This window comes from Cyanistes caeruleus, chromosome 7 (assembly GCF_971803275.1).
Source record: "Cyanistes caeruleus chromosome 7, bCyaCae1.hap1.1, whole genome shotgun sequence".
NCBI classification, from domain to species: domain Eukaryota; kingdom Metazoa; phylum Chordata; class Aves; order Passeriformes; family Paridae; genus Cyanistes; species Cyanistes caeruleus.
Genome location: NC_141707.1, coordinates 26,135,834 through 26,155,876, shown reverse-complemented (window position 1 = coordinate 26,155,876; position 20,043 = coordinate 26,135,834). Strand labels below are relative to the sequence as shown.

The 20,043-nt window shown below is 54.0% G+C and overlaps 2 protein-coding genes across 3 annotated transcripts; one reads left to right on the top strand and one right to left on the bottom strand.

Annotated features, from left to right (window-relative positions):
• Positions 1-487: 487 nt before the first annotated feature.
• On the bottom strand, positions 488-7,590 carry RNF25 (ring finger protein 25). Its single transcript, XM_023931182.2, has 10 exons — positions 7,456-7,590; positions 7,260-7,334; positions 7,085-7,187; positions 6,923-6,990; positions 6,185-6,254; positions 5,988-6,059; positions 5,125-5,265; positions 4,318-4,407; positions 3,690-3,824; positions 488-3,574 (listed from the first exon to the last, which is right to left on the bottom strand). Exons 1-10 carry the CDS (start codon positions 7,587-7,589, stop codon positions 2,861-2,863), a joined length of 1,602 nt encoding a protein of 533 aa, XP_023786950.2. The 5' UTR covers position 7,590; the 3' UTR covers positions 488-2,860.
• Positions 7,515-20,025, top strand: STK36 (serine/threonine kinase 36). 2 transcript variants are annotated; one of them, XR_015289182.1, is made up of 28 exons: positions 7,535-7,643; positions 7,766-7,871; positions 8,727-8,867; positions 9,574-9,651; positions 10,081-10,211; positions 10,436-10,685; positions 11,093-11,186; positions 11,451-11,620; positions 11,837-12,036; positions 12,108-12,234; positions 12,344-12,487; positions 12,752-12,931; positions 13,104-13,201; positions 13,546-13,651; positions 14,408-14,549; positions 14,826-14,953; positions 15,562-15,666; positions 15,877-15,975; positions 16,161-16,255; positions 16,567-16,630; positions 16,791-16,901; positions 17,047-17,121; positions 17,492-17,666; positions 18,074-18,221; positions 18,422-18,581; positions 18,848-18,943; positions 19,068-19,588; positions 19,689-20,025. XR_015289182.1 is itself a non-coding variant. In XM_086897440.1 (27 exons), exons 2-27 carry the CDS (start codon positions 7,788-7,790, stop codon positions 19,851-19,853), a joined length of 4,011 nt encoding a protein of 1,336 aa, XP_086753566.1. In that variant the 5' UTR covers positions 7,515-7,643; positions 7,766-7,787; the 3' UTR covers positions 19,854-20,025. The 2 variants fall into 2 exon arrangements, 1 of the variants encoding a protein (XP_086753566.1); XM_086897440.1 differs by having other exon boundaries at positions 7,515-7,643; positions 18,848-19,588.
• Positions 20,026-20,043: the final 18 nt, after the last annotated feature.

Genomic DNA, 20,043 nt, shown 5'->3' with positions numbered 1-20,043 from the left:
TTTCAGAATCCTGAAAATCACTTTCTCCAGAGCCCGTCCTATGTTAATGTGGTCAGTTTTGGGGGTTGCATCACTTTGCCTGGGCTGGGGGAGTGGGTTCCAAGCCAAACCCAAATTGTAGATCACTGATGAGCCCTCCTCTTGGTTCTGTGAGGGCAAGGTTATAGCCAAGAGCACATGGCAATACACAGGAGCACAGTCAATGGCAACTGGATGTTTTTTTGTGCAAACAGGCACTGCTTTATGCAACCCCAGGCTTGCACAAATGTTTCTGCAAGCAAAGGAGCAGGATACTGCTGGTTGGAATCTCAAACCCTGTGTTTGGCCATCCCACAGCGGCTGGCTTCTTACATCCAGCCTCTTCCCTCACCCTCAAAGCTGAGGGTCAAAACTGGCTAGTGAGTGACTGGCAAATGTCCCACAGCTGTCTGGGAGGATGGGGAGTGTTCGGGGGGAGCCAGAGGGACCTGATGCCACCACACGCAACTTCTCTTGCTGCTTGCTTTTAATAGTGTTAATGCTACAGATGTAATGCTGCCAGTGCCTTTCTGCCTGGCCTGAGGGCTTCTGCCAGTTGAGCCTCACAACAACCTTGTGAGGTAGGTGACAGAGATGGACACCAAGCAAGGGGACCCAGGTCAGCATGCAGGCTCTCTTCCTCCCTTCTGACCTAGAGGTTTGGTTTGTTTGTCTCAAATTCATTTCCACATACTGTTGCAAAATGCCCTCTGCTCCAGCCTGACAGCAGTGAGTTAGAGAGGGCTCTTCCAAAACCACTATTCCCAGGGAAAAATCCCTTCCCACTAACACATCTGACATTTGATTGAAGTTACCCAGTCCTCACTTTGATTTCCATGGCTGAATTTCCATACTCCAAACATTGCATGGCAACTTTCTTGCTGAGAGTAATCCTGGCTCACCAGAGGAAGCCAAGGAGCTTTAGCTGCTGTGAGGGGCAGAGGTCTTCTGTGTTTCTTTTCAGGACACAATCAAATGCCTTTCTTGAAGCACAGCCGTTTCACCAGTGAAGGCAGGAGGTAGCAGAACAAGCACCAATGTCAGGTAAAGTTTGCACCTTTTCACCCAAGTGTGGGCAGGCCATCGCCCCAGAAACTAGCTGAACAAGGACAGGGAGCAGTGAAGAAAAATTTGGGCTCTCTTCAGGCCACAAGTAGTCAGCCCTCATCCACAGGAGAGCACAACATCTCTCAGATTGCTCAGCCCAGGACATGTAGTGTAGGCTCAGGCCAAGGAGGAAGAAAAAAAAAAATTAGAGCATTAAGGTTGAAAATAGACCAGTGTTGGAAATTTAAGCACAGAAGATTCTTGGGCAGCAGGTTGACCCTTCAGGTCAAGACCAGGCATGGAGTAAGCAGGGCAGCAGATGAGGAGTTCTCAGTCAAGAAAGAGGTTATTGCAACTTTCATGTACCTAGGCTCAGCCAGACAGATGTGTGCACTGGCAAATGCCCTCCTGGCACACACTGCCATTGGTTTCCTGGGGATCTCACATGAAGTTCTGGCAAGTCTATTGTAGCACTGCTGTTTTTGCACTTAGCAGAGGGAGGAAGACAGTAATAACCCACATGTGGGCACAACAGGTGGGGGACAAGGCACAAATAAGTGTGAAGGAATCAGTTTTGTCCAGGTGAGGCAGAGAGCTTACACTAAGCCAGGCAAAGCAGGAAGCCCTCCTGCCACCCAGGAGTGCCAGGGGAAGATACCTGCCTCAGCCCTGGTTGTAGGGAACAGGGAAGGAATTGAGAAATACCAAGGATCAACACCTTTGCTCCACAAAGCAACAAACAGGAGCAAGAAGGCAGAGGAAACAAAGGGAGCAGGCTCTGGAGAAGACACAACAAATTAATTTAATAGCATTGCCCCACTTCAGAGGCTTGGGATCACTCTTCATGGCTTTGGATTGGGACGCTATTTACATCCGTGGAGCAGTAGCAGATGTAACTGCACCAAGTTAGTTTAAACAGCAAATCCTCATTTAAGCAATGTCAGCTTGAAGTTTACAGGAGGGTAGCAGTATCCAAAATACTACAGCACGTCTTCACTTCGAGGTTGTCAGAAGTGCTAAGAGACAGCCTGGCCTTGGAGGGGGATTCTGACACATACAGGTTACAAAGCAGAGTACTCTCTTCTGAGGTTCCCCCCATCAGCTTCAGCCTGCACAAAAGCAGCTGAAAGACAGGGCAGGAGCTCCAGCTAAATAAAGGCTTCCTGGAGAAGCAGAAGCCAAGGTGAAGCCAGCTGAAGGCAGCTGTGACCTGCCAATGTGTTGACTTGGATCTCCTGGCTGGGACTGGGCAATGTCCTGTGTAATAAGGACTTGCCTGGCCAATCCCAGCAGTTGAGAAGGTGCTCTGAGAAGGAATGGGGGACAGAGCAAGTGGAACTGATCTCCGAGATACTGCCCTGGCACAGTCCATCACTTGGCACCACCACAGCTCCACTGGCTTCTGGAGAAGGTCTTGCTACACCTTGATTCTGCCGTGGCACCATGCTGGGCTCAGTCCCTTTGCTCTGTGGTCATGCACATTTTTTGGCATTTTGCCTATACAGATGGCTGCAGGTCCCCAAAGCTACCTGTCTTCTGGGTCCTCTGACACCAAGGCTGATACAATGTGTCAAGATTCCACTTCTCCAACGCTGGTAACAGCCAGCTGCTCATGCCAGAATGCTTTGCACTGCACATACATACCCCTGCGACACTGCCTGTCCCAAGCTGTCCCACGTGCCATCTGCCTCCTCCCTTCCAGGGGGTACAGTATCTGCTTGCTACTGCTTCATTACAGCCTTCATTGTTCTCCCCAGAAACAGCCCTTTTTTCCCCCAGCCCCTCACCATTCCTGCTAGGAGCCACTCTCTTTCTCAAGATGGGATTCTCGATGTCCACTGGGTCTGAACACCCCTCGCCCTCTAGGTGCTCTGGGATAGGAACCACGCTCCTGAACTCTGGACCTCTCCCACCTTCCACAATCCCAGGGCCTATGGTGGCCCTGCCAGTTGGGGGCAGCTTTGTGGTCAGTGCGGTTGAACATCAGGTTCTCCTTTTTCCTGCCCCGGGTCTCAGTCCCCTCCTCTGTGCTCCATTTCTCCACGTCATGGTGCTCCTCTTTCAAGTCCACAGTTTCTGTTGCTGGTGAGGGGTCTTCTTGGCACAACTCCTTTCTTTCAGCCAAGGGAGCAGCCCTGCTTCTACTGTGAGGCTTTGAAAACTCCTGGCTGTGCCGTCCAGCAGGTCTACGCTCTGATCTCTGGCTGAAGACCCTGGGCCCCCTGGAGCCATGGAGTGGATGACAGGCTTCCTCTCCTGGTTCCTGCGAGCCACTGCACAGCTGCCTGCCTTGGCCTCTGGAGCCTGGCCTCTCCCCTCTGTGCCTCTCCCTCTTGCTCAGTTGCTCTCTGGGCACAGCAGACTTCTCAGGCCGCCCGGGTTCCACCCTGGCCTCTGATGCCCCAGCTGGTTCGGGAGCCGAGGCCTGCTGGGGCACGTCCGCAGTGCAGGCACTCACCGACAGCTCAGAGGCAGTGGCTGCTTGGCCTGGATCCACAGCAGCTGGAGGCTGAAAGAAAGAAGCCACCAGTTAAGAAAAGGACAGGGGTGTCTCAGAGCGGATGACAGTGCTTGGTCCTGCAGCCCAGAGCCCACTCAACAGCTCTCTGCCCCCAGTACCGTACCGCCTGGAGGCTGATGAAATATCGGTTCCTCTCTGCCTCGGGGTCGATGATTCCCCCTTTCTCTTGCTGTCTCTTGAAAATCAGACGCAGTTCTTCCTGATGCTGCAGCACCTTGGCATCTGGCCTGTATGGCTCCTGAGCAGAAGAAAACAAGGCAGGTTAAGGGCTCTCTCAACACCTAGCATGGATAGGCAGCGGCAGGGCTGGGAGCTACTCCCCAAACCCTTCTTTGCACAGTGCCAGGCAACCTGCTTTCTTCTGCCACATTGACCAGGCCTACAGATGCATAGGAAATGCCTGGACAGAAGCCAGTACAGACCCACTGTTTCTGCAGTGACTGCCTTTGGCCATCCTGCTGTGGGGTGGGATGCAGAGCAGCTACCATCAGGTCACTCTCCTGATTTGACTGTATCCCAGTGAGTGCAGGGATGTTCCCCATGGCAGAATCACCTCTCCCTCAGCTCAACTCAGGGCTATACAACTGAACCTGCTCTCTGTGAGCTGCCCTTTGGATGGGACATTTAGTAGGACTTGAGAGAGAGGGTGCACGCATTCATTCCTTACAATGTCCCAGTTGAAGCTACCCAGTGAGAAGGCACAGCTGGGCAGGAGAGCCCCCATCTCTTACCAGAGGGTGCTGCGGGGGTGGCGCTGCCTTCAGAGCACAGAGGTCGTAGACCAGGGTCTCCCGGCAGACAGGGCACTGCACACCAACTTCCTGTGGGGAGGCAAGAGATGATAGCAAGCCCTGTCTGTGATCCAGCTCACACACTGCCCCATAACCACACCCTGAAAGTGGAACACGGTGGTCTTCTTCACTCTTCTGCCAAGATAAGGAAGCCCAGAGGGGTTCCAGCAGCATGAAAGCAGCCTGGTGTCTCCACCTGAAACATGCTGGGATTTGTGCTCCAGCAGCTGACTGCTTCACAAAGCACCCCTGTCGACACATATGGCTTCAGCCCTCAGCCTATGATCTATTTTCTTCTGCACCAAAGTGGAGTGTGTCATCTAGGCAGCACCTCTTTGAAAGGGTTTGTAGGAATGAGCCTTTGATTTGTTCCGTGCTCAGCTGTGCTGCTTGCTCTGCATCTGACAAATGTTCCAACACGTGCCAGGCAGGTTTTATCACCCCAAAACACAGGTGATTGTGTTTATCCTTCTGCAACACCCCACAGTTCAAGCACTAGGACTAGGGAAAGAGCTCTCTCTTCTAACTTCTGTGGTTCCAGAAATCTAAAAATGCAACTCCCTTACCCCCTCACACAGCAGGCACTGACCCAGAGATACAATAAACCAACTTGTTTGATCGGAAAGGGCCCTTGGAGGTAACTTAGTCTAATCCCTGCCGATTCTCAGCACAGGCTCCATGTCCCAAAGAGGGTGATACAGATGTGACAAGGGTCTGTGCAGGGGGACAAGGAAGGAGGCCCAGTACCTGTTTGGGGGATGGTGCAAAGTGCTGCTCTCTCTCCTCCTGCTGCATGAGGATCTCTTCCTCCATGTGCTGGGCATAGCGGGCCAGACAGTGGGAGTGGAAGTAGTGGTAGCACTGGGTCTTTGTGAAGGCTTCTTTCTCCTGTCAAGAGAAAAGCACATCTTTGAAGCATTTCTAAGCAAAGAGTTGTGTAACCACCCAGCTGAGCTGGGTTTTCACTTCCATGTCAGTGGTATCCATGGGGAACTAATACTAGTAGAGCCACCCAGCATCTTTTGCTGGGCTGCATCTCCACTCCCTTAGCAATTACTGGGATGCTGCTTCTTGTTTCAATGCTAGAAACACTCCTAATGTCAAGATGCAAAGTTTTACGACTGATTTGTCTGCATGTGTTCCTGTGTAATCAGCAATCTTCCCACCTGATGTGTTCTCCTTCCTAGGCAGATGCTGACTTTCCTTGCAACCCCAGTAAGGCCTGCTCCCCTGTCCCCACAGACCTCAGCACCTGCATGGATATGTTCTAGTCCCTCCTGACCACCTGTGTGCTGAACTCCAGGTGAGGTGTAGCCAACACAGGGAAGCTGAAAATGCATCAACTAGCCCCAGAGCCTACACTTCTTTGGAGATGCACCAGCATATCTTGCTGCCCCATTTTCTGTAGAACATTATCTAGAGGTTGATGGGAAGAGCAGCATGTATTGCATTAGGAAGGGCCCTGTGCAGAATGGGAGGCAGGGGGCTGCTGGGGTGCATCTTGGTCCCTACCCTTGATCAGATATCCCATCTGATATCCCAGCATCAGACTTCCTGTTCTCTTGCCTCACTTCCCAGTCAGTTTGCGGGGTCAGGAGACACATGCCTACCTGGAATCCATAGAGGCAGATTACGCACTGTCCTTGAGGAATATTGTTGTCAGTGAGTATCTCTTTTCCCTTCTGTGAAAGTATTAAAGCAAACGTTTTACTCACTGGCCCTTCCCATGGGCTCAGGGATGTCCCACCCCTTGGGCAGTCAGGGATCAGTGTCTGTGGCTGGTCACACCCAATCTCCTCACTCTCACCTCGATCAGTTCATAGAGCACCTCTGTCCCCAGCCTGGCTTCAGCAACACTTCTGAGGGCCTGGGATATCCTGCAGCAAAGCAGCAGAAATCCTTAACACAAATTTAACTACACCTTTTCACTGTCCCACATACCTGCCATCCTGCCATGATGACAGCACTGGCCTTCAGGCTTTGCTTGGAGCACAGGATTGACGCACATGCACACACACATTCACGTGCTGTCCTGGCTCCCCACAAGCCAGGGCACAGGAAGCCTTTGTCATGACAGGACTTGCTGGAGCAGGTTTGTTGATGGCCTCAGCTTGAGCTCACCCAGCACCCTTTGGTTTTGGTGAATCCCAGGCTTTGTTTATCTGATGGCAGTCCCTGAGCAGGTCTGTTGGGAGCCACATCCTCTTGTACTGCTGGTAGGCACCAAGGTCTCTGGTCACATTCCACTGCGCCAAGGACCAAAGCACAAAGGCTGCCCAAGGACTTGCCCCTCTGTCAGGGCAGGACCAGCAACCTTCAAGGCACCAGGGATTCAAATAACATTTCAGTGGGATCACAGGGGAACAACCACAAGGTGGACCCCTCTGTGTCAAATTCGGCACCAGTGGCTCCCGAGAGATTTAGGACAAAGTGATTTAGGGTCCTGTATCCGTCTGTTAACCAGACACGGGAAGTCACGTGAATTAGAGAAGGCTGTCCATCAGCTCTGCCTCCCGGATCTCTGGAGTAAAGAATTGCCACTCACTTTTGAATTTGCTCATCTGACAGCCCCCGCGGATTCCTGATGGAGATCTCCGGAGCTTTATCAGGATACTAGGATTAAAGAGAAACACCCAAAGCACAACAAGGAAGGTGGAGAGGCCCGAGGCCCGCAGGTGCAGGGGTGCGGGAGGCGCGGGCAGCCTACCTGAGGGGGCACGGAGAGCACCAGGGTGAAGCGAACGTACTGGGAGTCCTGGTCCTGGGCCGTGGCAGGGTGCAGGGTGATGCTGATCTCCCAGGGCTCCCACCTGGAGAAGGGACAGGTCGGGGTGAGGAGGGCGGCGCGGGGCCGGGCCGGGGATGGGGAACGCGAGACGTACCTGCCGAGGCCCCGCGCCACCTGCAGCTCCTCCAGGTAGATGGACTCCAGCACCTCCACCTCCGGCGGCAGCACCCTGCGGGAACCGACCGGGCGGGGGTCAGACGGCCCCGGTGGGCTGGGGGTGCGGGACAGCGGGGGTGCGGGGACCGCACATGGGAGGGTGCAGAAACCGGGGAAGGTACGGGGGCTGTTACCAGTCCGTCGCCTCCGCTTCCTCACCGGCCGCCGCCATCTCCCCGCTCGCCCCGGAAGCGGAAGCGGCGAGCCGGTTGCCAGGAGACGCCTCGGCGGCGGGTCCGCGGCAGGAGCGGAGCGGGGCGAGGTTCATCCCGCAGCGGGATTGCTGCCGCCAGGGCTCGGGGCTCGTCCTGCCTCTGAGCCGGTGGGCAGGAACAAAGCCTGGGGCTGGGGGACACTCGCCCAGGGGAACGGGTGCAGCCCCGCGGGAGGGGAGGTGTCCGCGGGAGGGGAAACGCTGCTCCTCACTGGCCTCTGCCCCGGCAGCTCAGCGGCCCCATCCCGAACGATGGAGAACTACCACGTCCTGGAAATGATCGGCGAAGGGTCCTTTGGGCGCGTGTACAAGGGGCGCCGGAAGCACAGCGCCCAGGTGAGGGGAGAGGGTTGGGGCTCTGCTGTGTGTGTGGCCGGGGCTCACTTCTGGTGCCTCTTGGGTTCTAAGGCTCTGCCAGGATTTTGGGACTCGGCATTCATTCGGCTTTCTGCTGACGTTCCTGTCCCGCTCCGGCTGGCACTAAGCCATCTGGATTCAAGGGACACCAGGAGCGACCTCAAGACCTCAAAGCAGAGCCAGTACTAAATTTAGATCCTCTGAAACTCCCAAGACAAACACCCTGGTGTCTGACTATTATTAGGATGAATGTGTTTTCCTTTTACCAAGTTAACCCTCCCTCTGCTTCAATTTGTACTCCCCATGTCGTCCTCCCACGTGCTTCAATGCCCTCACCATCATAGGTCTCTCTGCTGTACCCATTCCAGCCTATTGATGTCTTTCTGGGCCAAAAACCTGGCCACAATATTCCCAGCATGGTGCACAAGATTAGAAATAAAGGTCAGTAATCACTTTGTTGCAGTTCCTGCCTGTTGAAACAGCCCAGGGTGCTGCTAGTGTTCCTCACTTCCAGGGCACACTGCTGGCTCATGTCATGCCTGCTGTTCAGCAGTATTGCCATGTTTCTGAAGTCTTGGTTTTATCTGTGTTCACTGGTTACATTTCTTCACTTTAAATGTCAGTGTGAAGAGAAGTGTGAGCACCAGTACTGATATGCAAGGGCCTGGGGAGAGCCCTAGGTCCAAGGGGCCAAGTGAATAAACATTTTAGTGTTCTCTTGTCTGTTTTCAGCTGGAAAGTCCAGTCTGAGTCCTGTCTGGGTCAAAAGCTGCCTTTTCCAGGGTGGGTCTGACCAGGAGCCTGGTCTGATCCCAGCTTTTCCTGCTCTGAAAGGTTGTGGCTTTGAAGTTCATCCCCAAGGTGGGGCGGTCTGAGAAGGAGCTGAAGAACCTCCAGCGGGAAATTGAGATTGTGAGAGGCCTCCATCACCCCAACATCATCCAGATGCTTGACAGCTTTGAGACTGCTAAGGAGGTGAAGTGGGCTACTCCAGGCAAAGGATTTTGCTTGACTGGGGCAGGGGAACAAGATGTCCCCTGCTGTTGTAGGGACATCTTTCTCAGGAGATGCTGGTGATTTCATCCCAGTGTTTTTCAGAGCCCTTTAGTAGGTGCCCTGTGGGGAGCTAATACCTTAGTGGGCTGCATTGTGCCATATTGCAGAGGTGAAGGAGCTGACCACACCTGGGTGCTCCTGGGGGCCATGTTATGGCCAGGAAGAGTAGTTTGAGATCACAGGATGAGGGTGACTCTTCACTCATCAGTCTCTTCAGAGACTGGCTTTTCACTGATTTAAACTCTCATGGATAGAGTATGATAAGAGAGGATTGAAGACTGGTTCATGGCACATGGGAACATGAAATAAAGTAATTGGACAGCAGATTCAAAACAAACTCAAGGGAGTGATTCTACCCACTGGGCTTGGAAGTACCATTCTGGGCTTGTCCTGTCCTTCCCTCTTCCCTTGCTTCTGCTGGCTGTCTGAGATATGGACAGCTACAAGACCTCTGCCAAGTGCCGGGTCCTTGCTGCAGCGTAGCCATGGGAGCTCTCTTCCATTCCAAGTCCCACCTAAGCTGATGGACTTTGCATGATAATACCCCAACACCTCCCTCAGATTTCTTACCCTGCTCTGTCCTGGTCCCCAGGGCCTGATCTCACCATGCTGCTCTTCCCTCCAGGTGGTGGTAGTGACTGACTACGCAGAAGGAGAGCTCTTCCAGATCCTGGAGGATGATGGGAGTTTGCCTGAGGACCAGGTCTTTATTGTAACAGTGGCCATGCAGTGTTTGCTGCAGGCTGGAGAAAACAGAACTTGTGTGCCTACAGGCAGAGGGTTTCTGCTGTGAGCCAGGAGATGTCAGGAGGGTGAGGGTGCCTCTGGGGCTTTACCTGGCAGACCACCTGAAAAGTATGGAGAGGGGACTAGGTTGGCATTGTGAGACAGTGGGATCCTGCAGAGACCTTAGTTTTTCTGTTCCCTTTACAAGGGCCACAGCACCAGACTGCTGCCTTGGCTATTGGCCTACTCCAAGAAGCTTCTGGCTCACAGCTGGGGTTGGTCCCTGCCCCAAACAGGACAAAAGTAGAAATAGTGTGGGAGCCAGGCCATAAAGGACCTGGCCCCTGTGGTTGTGCCAGTGGGTGGCACCATGTGACACAGGATGAGGCTTCTGTGTCTCTGGCAGGTGCAGACCATAGCTGCCCAGCTCATCTCTGCTCTCTATTACCTGCACTCTCACCGCATCCTGCACCGTGACGTGAAACCCCAGAACATCCTGCTGGGCAAAGATGGTGTTGTCAAGCTCTGTGACTTTGGGTGAGTGCTGGGGGCCAGCTTGAGCAGGACATTTCCTGGATGCTGTAGAAGAGGAGTGGGAGAGTGCAAAAGGAGGCCTGGATTCTGTGCATATTTAGAGGTTAAGCAGAGACAGGAGATTTTGTCCTCGAGGGAATAAGTATTAGTAAACTCATAGGGAACTCCCTGGGAGCTGCAACAGATGTTTCAGCCTGAATTTGTGATCTGTGCTTTGCTCTGAGCAGGTTTGCCCGTGCCATGAGCATCCACACCATGGTGCTGACATCCATCAAGGGCACCCCGCTGTACATGTCCCCTGAGCTGCTAGAAGAACGGCCATATGACCACACAGCAGACCTGTGGTCTGTGGGGTGCATCCTGTACGAGCTGTTTGTGGGCACTCCTCCCTTCTACACCAACAGCATCTTCCATCTTGTCAGCCTCATCATCCAGGACCCCGTCAAATGGCCCATGACCATGAGCCCAGTGTTCAAGGTAAGGGCCAAGACCCTGTCTGCAGGGTGAGATCTGTTAACGCAGTTTTGGCCTCACCTGCTGCCCTGGTGTGTCACTCTTAGCTTTTATGTCCCCTAACAGGGACTTCAGAACACAGAAAAGCAGTGAGAGATGGATTTCCTGGAAGGGGAATCCTTATCACTGTTGCCAAATGTCTGCTGTCCATAAGCTGGAAACTAGGTCCAACAGCAGAGGAATGATTTATTGAGTTGCAAAGGGAAATATCATCCCATCTGCCCTAAGCACTAGAGCTACTCCTTTCCTAGAGCTAGGCAGGAAAAGCAGGTCTCCTGGGTGCCCTCATTGGGGGGGACTGTTGTGTACATGATGCTCACTGGTGAGTGCTGAACATGTGTCAGTGATCCTGCTGCTCTGCTGCTCTGCAGAGCTTCCTTCAGGGACTACTAATGAAAGACCCCCACCAGCGCCTGTCATGGCCAGAGCTGCTTTCTCACCCCTTCATTGCTGGACGGGTTACTGGTGAGTACTTACTACTTTTCCAAAACTGTCCAGGTCTGTTTCCTTCTACTGCTGTCTGGAGACTGGGAGGACCTCCCTGCCCAGCTATTTTTACTATCCTGGTCTATGCCTCTCTCCTCTCAGCTTTTTCCAAGCACTGATTCCTAGCTCCTGCTCCTGGTCTTGCTCTGGGTCCCTTAGGATTCCCCTGGGATCTCAAGAGAGATCACTCTCTCTGTGTCCCAAGGGAGAGCTGCTGCTGAAGTTCTCCTCTTGCCTCCCCAGTGATTGATGACACAGAAGAGTATGGGATTTCAAGCCCCTTCACCACCAAGCTGTCCCCAGAGCTGCTGGCCCTGAAGGAACAACAAATCCATAACATGGCCCCCAGGAGCACCCAGTCCAGGATCCTGAGAAAGGTCCAGCAGCAGATGGTTGAAGAGACACAAAAAAAGGTGGAGAAAAGTGTGGGGTTCTCCTGGCTATGTCTCACAGTCAAGGCAAAGGAGGGGCACTGAAGTGGGCCCTGGGGGAAAACACATAAGTACATGGGTCAGGCTGGGGTGTCAGCAACACACAAGGCAGGATGTGGGGTGCTCATGGTGGTGGAGTTTAGGGGACTCATCTGGCTGAGTAACCCTGCCCTGACCAAACTTCTCTGCCATCACCAGGGGCAGCTGAAGGGAGGTGATGCATCTATGAAGGATTCTGTCAATGGACATCCCACGGATAGACCCAGAGCAGCATCACGGAAGGCAGCCCCTGAGGAGAGGGAGCCATTGTCTGCCTCCAAAGAGAAGAATCCATGTCTCCTGCAAGGAAAGAGCAGCATAGCAGAGTGGGAGTTTGAGGAGTCTCCTCCTAACCCAGGGTGAGGGAGGCAGAAGCTGGAGTAGGAGAAAGAGGGAAAGGTCTTTCACTGACTACTGTTTCCTTGACCAGGCAACACAGCCTCTCTCGAGACTATGAGTGGGAGTTTCCTGGAGCAGGTTCCCCTCCACAGCCTGGTGCTGGCAGGGCAGAGCCCTGGGGCAGGCACAGCACTGAGGCTGTGGACCTGGAGAGTGAGGTAAGATGGTGTCTTGAGTGAGGACAGCAGGGCCCAGTCACCAGGGCTGGTAAAGAGACTCTGGGACTGGCAGGGTCTGTGGCAACAGTCCTCTCTCCTCTGTGGCTAGGAGCTGGAGAGTGATGAGGAGTGGCAGCATCTGATTGAAGATACTGATCCCTCAGCCATGCAGCTGAGCGTGCCTCTGAGCCTCCTGAGGGACCCGGCCTTCCAGCACCGTGTCCAGGACCGCCTGGCAGACTCTGCTCAGCAGGTAAGTGATGGCTGGCCCAGACAACTATGACTGGAGACTTGGATGCTGCCTTCTTCGTCAGGATTAGGTTGGAAACATATGGAGAGTCCTCAGTCCAGCCACCAAAAAGATCCTCTGCTTCTCCAGGAATTGGAGCTGTCTTGTGCAGTTGGCTTGCCATCTGTTCCTCTGCTGTCCCCTGCCTGAATGGGTTGAAGCTTCATGGCTGGTGGAGACACCAAAACTGCTGCTCATTATAAGCTCTTCTGGCTTCTCTATGTCCAGGTGCTGAAAGGGATGCTGGAGGGAGCCTCCCATCTTCGTTCTGTGCTTCATGTTATGGGCAACCTCCTGTCTACTCAGTGTGATGCTGAGCTGCTGGACCACTTCTGCCAAGAGCTGAATGTGCCTCTGTCCCTACTGTGTCTAGCCAAGAAGATCCTGGAAAGTGGTGTCACCAAGCAGGTGGGTGTAGAACCCCAGAGAAATATGGGCACTGCAGAGTGCTAGTGCTGAGGAAGCCATGGTGTCCTGCCCTTGAGAAGGGGGAGGTTCTTGTAGGGAAGGATCCTTTCGTAGTGGTGTGGGGATGGCCAGCAGACAATCTCCATTTGTGTTTTTTTTCTGGATTCTGCAGCAGCCCTGGTGTATTGCTGTGCTGACAGACCTCCTCATGGTGACCAAAGTTTATTTCAGCAGTGAATGTAGCCTGAAGCAGAGTGGGCAAAAGGACAGGTAGGGACAACATTCTGTTCCTTGAGGTCTCATGTAACTACTCTGGGGACTCAGCAGTAGGTGGAAGGGTGGTGTTCATACTCTGCAGCTGGAGTTGTCTCTGTGGGGAAGCATCATGGTCTAAGTGCTTCATGCCATATTGCTGTGCTCACAGAGGAGCACTTTCCTTGAATGCGACTTATTAAAGGAAAGGCACAGTTGACAGGTCCAGTTGTGCTGTCTGCTGACAGCAGTTCATAGTGTGAGTGTGTGCTGCCTGCTCCATTAGCCAGGGCCATGTGGACCTGTCCTCACAGCAAGGGGCCATGTTTCTTTGCACTCATCTGCCCCTGCTTTCCCCGCAGCCTGCAGGGCATTCAGGAGAGTGCTGACTGCTTCCTGGCCCTGCTGCCGGAGCTGCTGGCTGCGCCGGTCGACAGTGAGATGAGACTCTGCCAGCAAAGCCTCCTGGTAAGGGTACCCCCATCTTCCTTCTCCACACCCTCTGCCCCCAGGGACAGAAGCTATGGGGTTGTCTGTGTATGTTGGGGAACACAGCCTGAGGATCCTGCTCCTAACTATGGGGTCTGATGTCTTCTTGTCAGGGCAGGCTGTCTCACCCATTGGGGTTTTTGCAGGGAATTGCATACAAAAAAGAAGGTCTCTGAGGGGGCACCTTTGCTGGCCTTAACCATTCTGGTGTGATTTTACTAGCTGAGCAGATGGCAGCCCCTTGTATACACCCTGGCACAAAATGTGTCACTTCACCAGACATGTCCCTGGTTCTGCTGCTGAAAGGATTATGCTAGATGGGCACAGTGGATTCTCAGCACTGGAGTATGATTCACATGTGGCTTGGGCAGGAGATGTGTAAAGGTTTGCATTTGGTATCTTTCAGCCTTTGTTTTCAAGCTGCATGTTTTAGTGCCAGAGTGAGCAAGAGCAGAAATAGCTGTTGGGTATGCTCTGCCAGGCTGTGATAGAGGTGAGGAGGGACACATGTCTCCATGTGTACCCCTCACTTCGGCAGCATGCAGCCAGATGTGGGTCCCATACAGTAACCTGGCTGGAGCAGACGTTTGGAGGTCCCTGATGTTCAAGCAAGAGTCTTTCTCCCATCTCTGCTGTCCTCCCACAGCTTCCTCCTGTGCTGTTCTTCTCTTCCCTCTCAAACTCAGTCTGTGATGACAACTCAGCTAGTAATGACAGCCCCTGTGTCTTCCCTAGTGCTTCACCCAGCTCTGTGAGAGCCTGGACACAACAGACCCCTCTATCTCTGCACACTTCTATACCAAGCTGCAAGAAGAGAGTCAGCCCCTGCTGAACAGACTCCTTCAGGGATCCATCTCAGAGCAGCCTGCTCTTCGAGGTAGCAGGGGTAGCAGCTTGCCACCTCTTCCTGGGATTTCTTCTTCCTGCCCTTGGGCTCCATCAGACCACTGATGACCATTGTAGTGCTGCTGGCCAGAAGAGGTGCTGAAACTTATCTGTCCAGACCCCTACTAACTTGGGTTCTCCTCCCTCAATCCCAGCTCTCATCCTCCCCATGTCACCAGCCTGACTTTTTCTCTCTTGCCATCCAACCCCATCCTGCGGCGCCTCAGCAGCTTTAGCACAATGACTCCCAAGCTCTGTCCCTGTGCAGGTGCAGCAGTGGAGGGCAAGTCAGCCCATGACCAGAGCCCATGTGTGGCAAACCTCTTCCTGGCTGCATTGGCTGCTGCATGCAGCATCCCTGTGGAGAGAAACGGCTGTCGGGAAGCCAAGCAGCAGGTCAGACCAGCAATCTGGACAGGGTGAAGAGGTGTGGTCTCCACAGGGGCAGCAGCCCTTTGCAGGAGAATCTCTTTCTCAACAGTAGAATGGGGGGATCCTCTGGCTTTATTGGCTGCAGGGCTCATATTTGTGGACTGCACCTCCTCAGCCAAACAGCTTAGGAATGTAAGGATTCTTGAATCAATTAAGAGAGTCAGACTTAGGATCTGAACTGTGAGATGGGCTAAATAAAGAACTAGGTGATGCATGGAAACCATGAGGAATTCTTTTATTACAGTGATATGAACTGTAATAAAATAATTGAAAATAAAAGAACTGAAATTGAAGGGGCAATAAGAGGGAAAACAATTACAGGTTTACATTTGATTCTTTAACTCTTAGTCAACAAGGAGGGAAGCAGAGAAGGAATCTTACTTTGCTCATCTCAGCTCTGGAACTGTGCATCAAAGGCATGCTAGGTCATGGCAGATAGGCATCCCTTAGTAGACACAGGCAAGATGTAGGAAGCAGATGCTTTCTTTCATTAAACTGTTACTAGCATTGAACTCCTGTAGTCTGTGCAGTGCTTCAGGTGCCCAGAGTGTAAAACAGGCTGATTTCTGCAGGTTGCTCGTGCAGTAGCTGAAAAGCTTATGGAGGGAGAGAGCCAACAGCTTGCAAGACTTTTGGGGAGACTGGAGCACCCAGGCTGTTCCTTGAAAATCCTGAAGGTAACGACCCCATCCTTTTATCTGGCTCTGCCCAGAGGTGCCTGGGTCTTTGCTCTGGAATTAGGAGCATGGGGAAGAAGGAACTGTGGGTTTAGCCCTCAGTGATTCCCATCTGCCTAGTGTCAATTGTTGAATAAATGAGCCCATGGCAGCCATGGGGTGGAACCTGTCTACAGGGCCTGGTAGGCATCTCTCCCCTCTGCCTTGCAGATCCTCTATGCTGGCTGTCATGCCTGCCCGAACCTGTGCCAACATCTGGGAAAGAGCCAACCACTGTGGGGTTCCCTCATGCAGCTATTGAATGGTGAGGTAGGACTGACCACAGCCCTGGTGGTGGGGTAGGAGTGTGAGCAGCAGGACTCATTCCTTTGAGCGCAGGTCAGATGAATCTGTGTCAGAGGAGTTTAGGGGAGCTTAATCTGAAAAGTGCAGTTCTCCTCCGAGAGCCAGAAACACCTCCATCTCCCCTGCTGTGACTCTTGTTCCCTTGGTAGGTCCCTGTGGTGGAGGTGACCCAGGAGGCAGCCTGTGAAGCCTCTCTGTACCTGCTGGCCCTGCTCACCCTGCAGCTTCAGGCGTCCCCTCCCAAGTAAGCACACACTTTGACTCGTGAGTGGGAGAGGAACGTGCTCTGCCCTGAACAGCCCTCTGTTCTGCACACTGCCCAAAGCTGGGAACCTGGTCCCACTGATCCCTCCAATCCACACATACCAGCAGAATGCTGGGCAGTGTGGGTGGGTGCTGGGGATATGGTGAAGATGACCCAGTGCAGACAAGGAGGTGCTGTGAGCCAGGGCTCCTCCTGAAATGTCCCAACCTTGTGGGTATTTGGATGCTACTGTTCTGCATGATGTAGAGCTGTGGGAACATAGTGCTTCTCTTCTGGTCCCTGCATTTCAGGCGTGAGGAGGTAGTTACCATGGCTGTGGATCTCATCACCCAGTCTCCTGTTGTGTCCCTTGTGGTAAGCCACCCCCCGCACCAGAGCCACTACTGAGACCCCTGCATCCCATTTGGGCCTTGCTATTCCTCACTCAGGGTGGGATGAAGCTGAGGGATGAAGGGTCAGTAGTGACTGAGCAGATAGAAAGTCCCAAAGGTGCTGAACTCTCCTTGTCCCGCAGGGTGCTGCAGCATTTCTCCTGGCACAGCTCAGTCAGCATGGGGTGGCTTTGGAGCTCAAGAGAGAAAAGATCCTACCAGTGGTAACAAATGCATTGACAACACCTGCTGAGGTATGGGATGGGGACAGAGAAGCTGGGGATCCATGCATACCACACTTGTGGAGGTGTGCAAAGATGGGCTCAGAAGGGTGTAAATGTGATGCTGCTGCTCTCAAGCCCAGTACCCAGCTCTAGACTGTCTCCCACTCTCTTACAGCTGCAGCTTCCCCTGCCAATGGGTGCTGGTCTCTATGATGGTTTCTTTTTCCTCCTGCTGAAACTCCTTGAACAGGTACCAGTCTGGCCATCTTCTTTGCTTGGTCCCTGCCAAAAGGTGTGGTGGCAAAAAGGCCTGAATGCAGATTGGTAATGGGGCTGAGAGAACTGTGCAGTTTTAGCTGAACTGTGCAACCCCATGAAAGTCACCTTATATCCCTGCAGGGCTGTTGGGAGAGTGGTGGGCAGGGAGGGGTGATCCCTGGGCACACTGGAGTGAAGGAGGGCAGAGATTCCTTGGGACTGACACTATTGAAAGGTGCAGCAGGACCCATGGCCCATGTCTGTCTAGCCCTGACCTTCACAGGACTATGGGACTGGTAGAACCATGTATCAGAAGCCTGGAGGACCATGAAGGCCTCTGACATCTGACTCTCTGCCTCTAGGAGGATGTGGTCTTGGAGCAGGGCTTTGCTTCCTCAGAGCTATGGAGCCTGGTCTGGCATTGTGTTGCTGTGGTGCTTCATGTGGGCACCAATAGAGCAGCGCTGGAGGGAGACTCACCCCCAGCTGCTGGTCACCCCATGGCAGAGCCAGATTGGAACCTCCTCTCCCCTCAAGGTAAGAGCTGCAGGACAGCAGGGCATCTGCCCTGGGCCCTGCTTCACATCCTGCCCTCAGACTTGCCCATGTCTGTCCCTGTCCACATCTGTTTCTTGAGGTCAGAGGACTCAGGTGGTTTATCCTGAACATTGAAGTGTCTTCTGGGGAGAGAGGGCTGAGCTGGCCCATGCTGTGCCCAGTTGGCAGCAGCTCAGCTGAGCTGGCTGTGGAGGAACAAAAAAGGGTGTCTGTGCTGTGGAGAATGTCTACTCTGGTAGATGTGACCACCTGAGTGGAGATTTTCTGGTTTTGGGCAGGGAATCACAGAATCCACCCTGGAGCAGCCTTGAGGTAGCACAGACAGAAGTGAAGGGACTTTACAGCCTTCTCTAGCTTTACCCTTCTACCTGCTGTTTCCCCTGCAGGAACCCTGTTATTCCTCAGCCTGGCCCTCAGGGTCTTCACTCGTGAGTCCCACCAGTGTCTGCCTCAGCTCACCCAGTCCCATGGTATCCTTATGGTGACACTGAAGAAACTGCTGTCCCCTGGCTTCTTGGCATGCCTGGCACAGATGTGAGTTGTGGCAAGGGCTGAATTGGGCAGAGCTCAGCTGCTGAATGGGACATGGACATGAGCACACCAAGGGCTGAGTTCCTGACCTGGCACTTGCAGAGTCTCTCCTTAGTGCCTGGCATGGGGAACGCCCTTTGCACCTTTCCCTGAGGTTTTTCTGATCACCTCTGTATTAAGCTCTCTCTCTTTCACAAATTCAGGCAAGCAGAGAAGGATGGGGATCCTGAAGTTGTCCAAGATGTGGTCATCCAGGTCTGCCAGCTCCTCTCTTTCCCTTTTGCCATGGATGTGGATAAAGATACCTTAGCACTGATCATGGAGGCTGTGAGAGATACTCAGATCCCTGCCCAGCTGCTGCAGGTACTCTCTTGGCCCTGTGTTCCTCCTTCCTCCCATACTGTGATGACCCCTCCCTACATTGCAGTCCCCGATGCATGACACCATTTCACATCATGCCAGCAGTTCCTGCCCACAGAAGGATGTAATTTGGGTGCTATGCAGCCCTTGCAGAAGGTTGACTGGCTGCTAAGCTTGCTCTGACCTGCTGTCTGCCTTCAGCTGCTACTTGGCTTGGCTCACAAGTGAGTGCACTGCACTCAGCGGTGCTGTCTGTCCTTTTTCCTTAGGTCTGTGCTCACCACCTGCCCTTCTCGTTCACCGAGCTCCCTATGGGCCTCTTGTGCCAATTTGTGGTGTCTGATACACAGATCATAGACCAAGTGGTGAGGGAAGCTGCTGCCTCAGAGCACATTGTTGCCTTCTTGAAGTCTGTCTTGTTCTCAGACAATGTTATACTCACAAGTGACCTCCTGTCTCTCTTGACCCACGTGGCTCGGGCCTGTTCAGAACACCTGCCCTTTCTCCAGAGGATCCTAAGGGACTCACATGTGGCTGACCAGCCACTGACCTACCTGCTCAGCCACGAGCAACACCTGATACGGGCCAGAACCTGCAACTTGCTGGGCAACCTGCTCCGCCACAGTTTTTCCCCCCTGCTGCAGAGCCAGCCCGGTTGGCTGGAGAAGCTGCTGGAGTGCCTGTCGGACTCGGAGAGCTGCGTGCGCAGGGCAGCCACCTTTGCAGTGGGCAACGCCGCCTGCCACGCGTCTTGCCCGGCGGGGCCGCTGGGCAGGGCCGTGCCCACGCTGACCCGGCTGCTGGGGGACACGCAGGCCAAGACGTGCTGCAACGCGGCCCTGGCCCTGAGCAACCTGGGCGAGCGTGGGGCGGAGCTGCGGGATCTGCTGATCCAGAACCGGGCCCCCGACGTCCTGCTGCAGGTGACCTGCCAGGACCTGCGGAACACCGTGCGGGAGGGAGCCCTCGAGGCACTGCGAGCCCTCAGCCAGCACCCTGGGATCCAGCAGGTACTGCACGGGGACCTCGGCTCCTTTGGGGGACCTGATGCAGTTGTGGGGACAAGGGTCATGCTGGCGGGTGACTCCTGTCCCTCTCTTGGCTGTGCAGGTCCTGCTGTCCCTCAAAGCCACCGAGAGGCTGGCCGCGCTGGCCGGTGTCAGTCCCCTGTCGCCTTCTGCCCGGCACCGCGAGCTGCTCCTCCGCCGCCTCACAGCTGTGCCCGGCTGCCCGGGCCCCAGCCAGCTGTCGCCGCGTACCGGCGCAGGGCGGTGACTGCCGGGCATCCCGGGACTCCACCGACGCTTCCTCAGCTCTCCTCAGGCTCCAGCCCGACCTTCCTTGGAGCCCGCGCTGTCCGCCTGAGGGGGACTCTACCCGGCCGTCTTTACCCGGGGTACCCCCCGTGGGAAGCCGGCCCTGAAAAACATGTCCGTTCCTTGTGTAACCGCGTGTTTCCCGACGG

Coding starts and splice junctions, on each gene's coding strand:
- RNF25 (XM_023931182.2), bottom strand. CDS start 7,589: ATGAACCTCGCCCCGCTCCGCTCCTGCCGCGGACCCGCCGCCGAGGCG. Junction 7,188..7,259: donor GTGGCGCGGGGCCTCGGCAG/GTACGTCTCGCG, acceptor TCCCTTCTCCAG/GTGGGAGCCCTGGGAGATCA. Junction 3,825..4,317: donor CACCCCCGCAGCACCCTCTG/GTAAGAGATGGG, acceptor TCTTCTGCTCAG/GAGCCATACAGGCCAGATGC.
- STK36 (XM_086897440.1), top strand. CDS start 7,788: ATGGAGAACTACCACGTCCTGGAAATGATCGGCGAAGGGTCCTTTGGG. Junction 7,872..8,726: donor GCCGGAAGCACAGCGCCCAG/GTGAGGGGAGAG, acceptor CTGCTCTGAAAG/GTTGTGGCTTTGAAGTTCAT. Junction 10,212..10,435: donor GTCAAGCTCTGTGACTTTGG/GTGAGTGCTGGG, acceptor TGCTCTGAGCAG/GTTTGCCCGTGCCATGAGCA.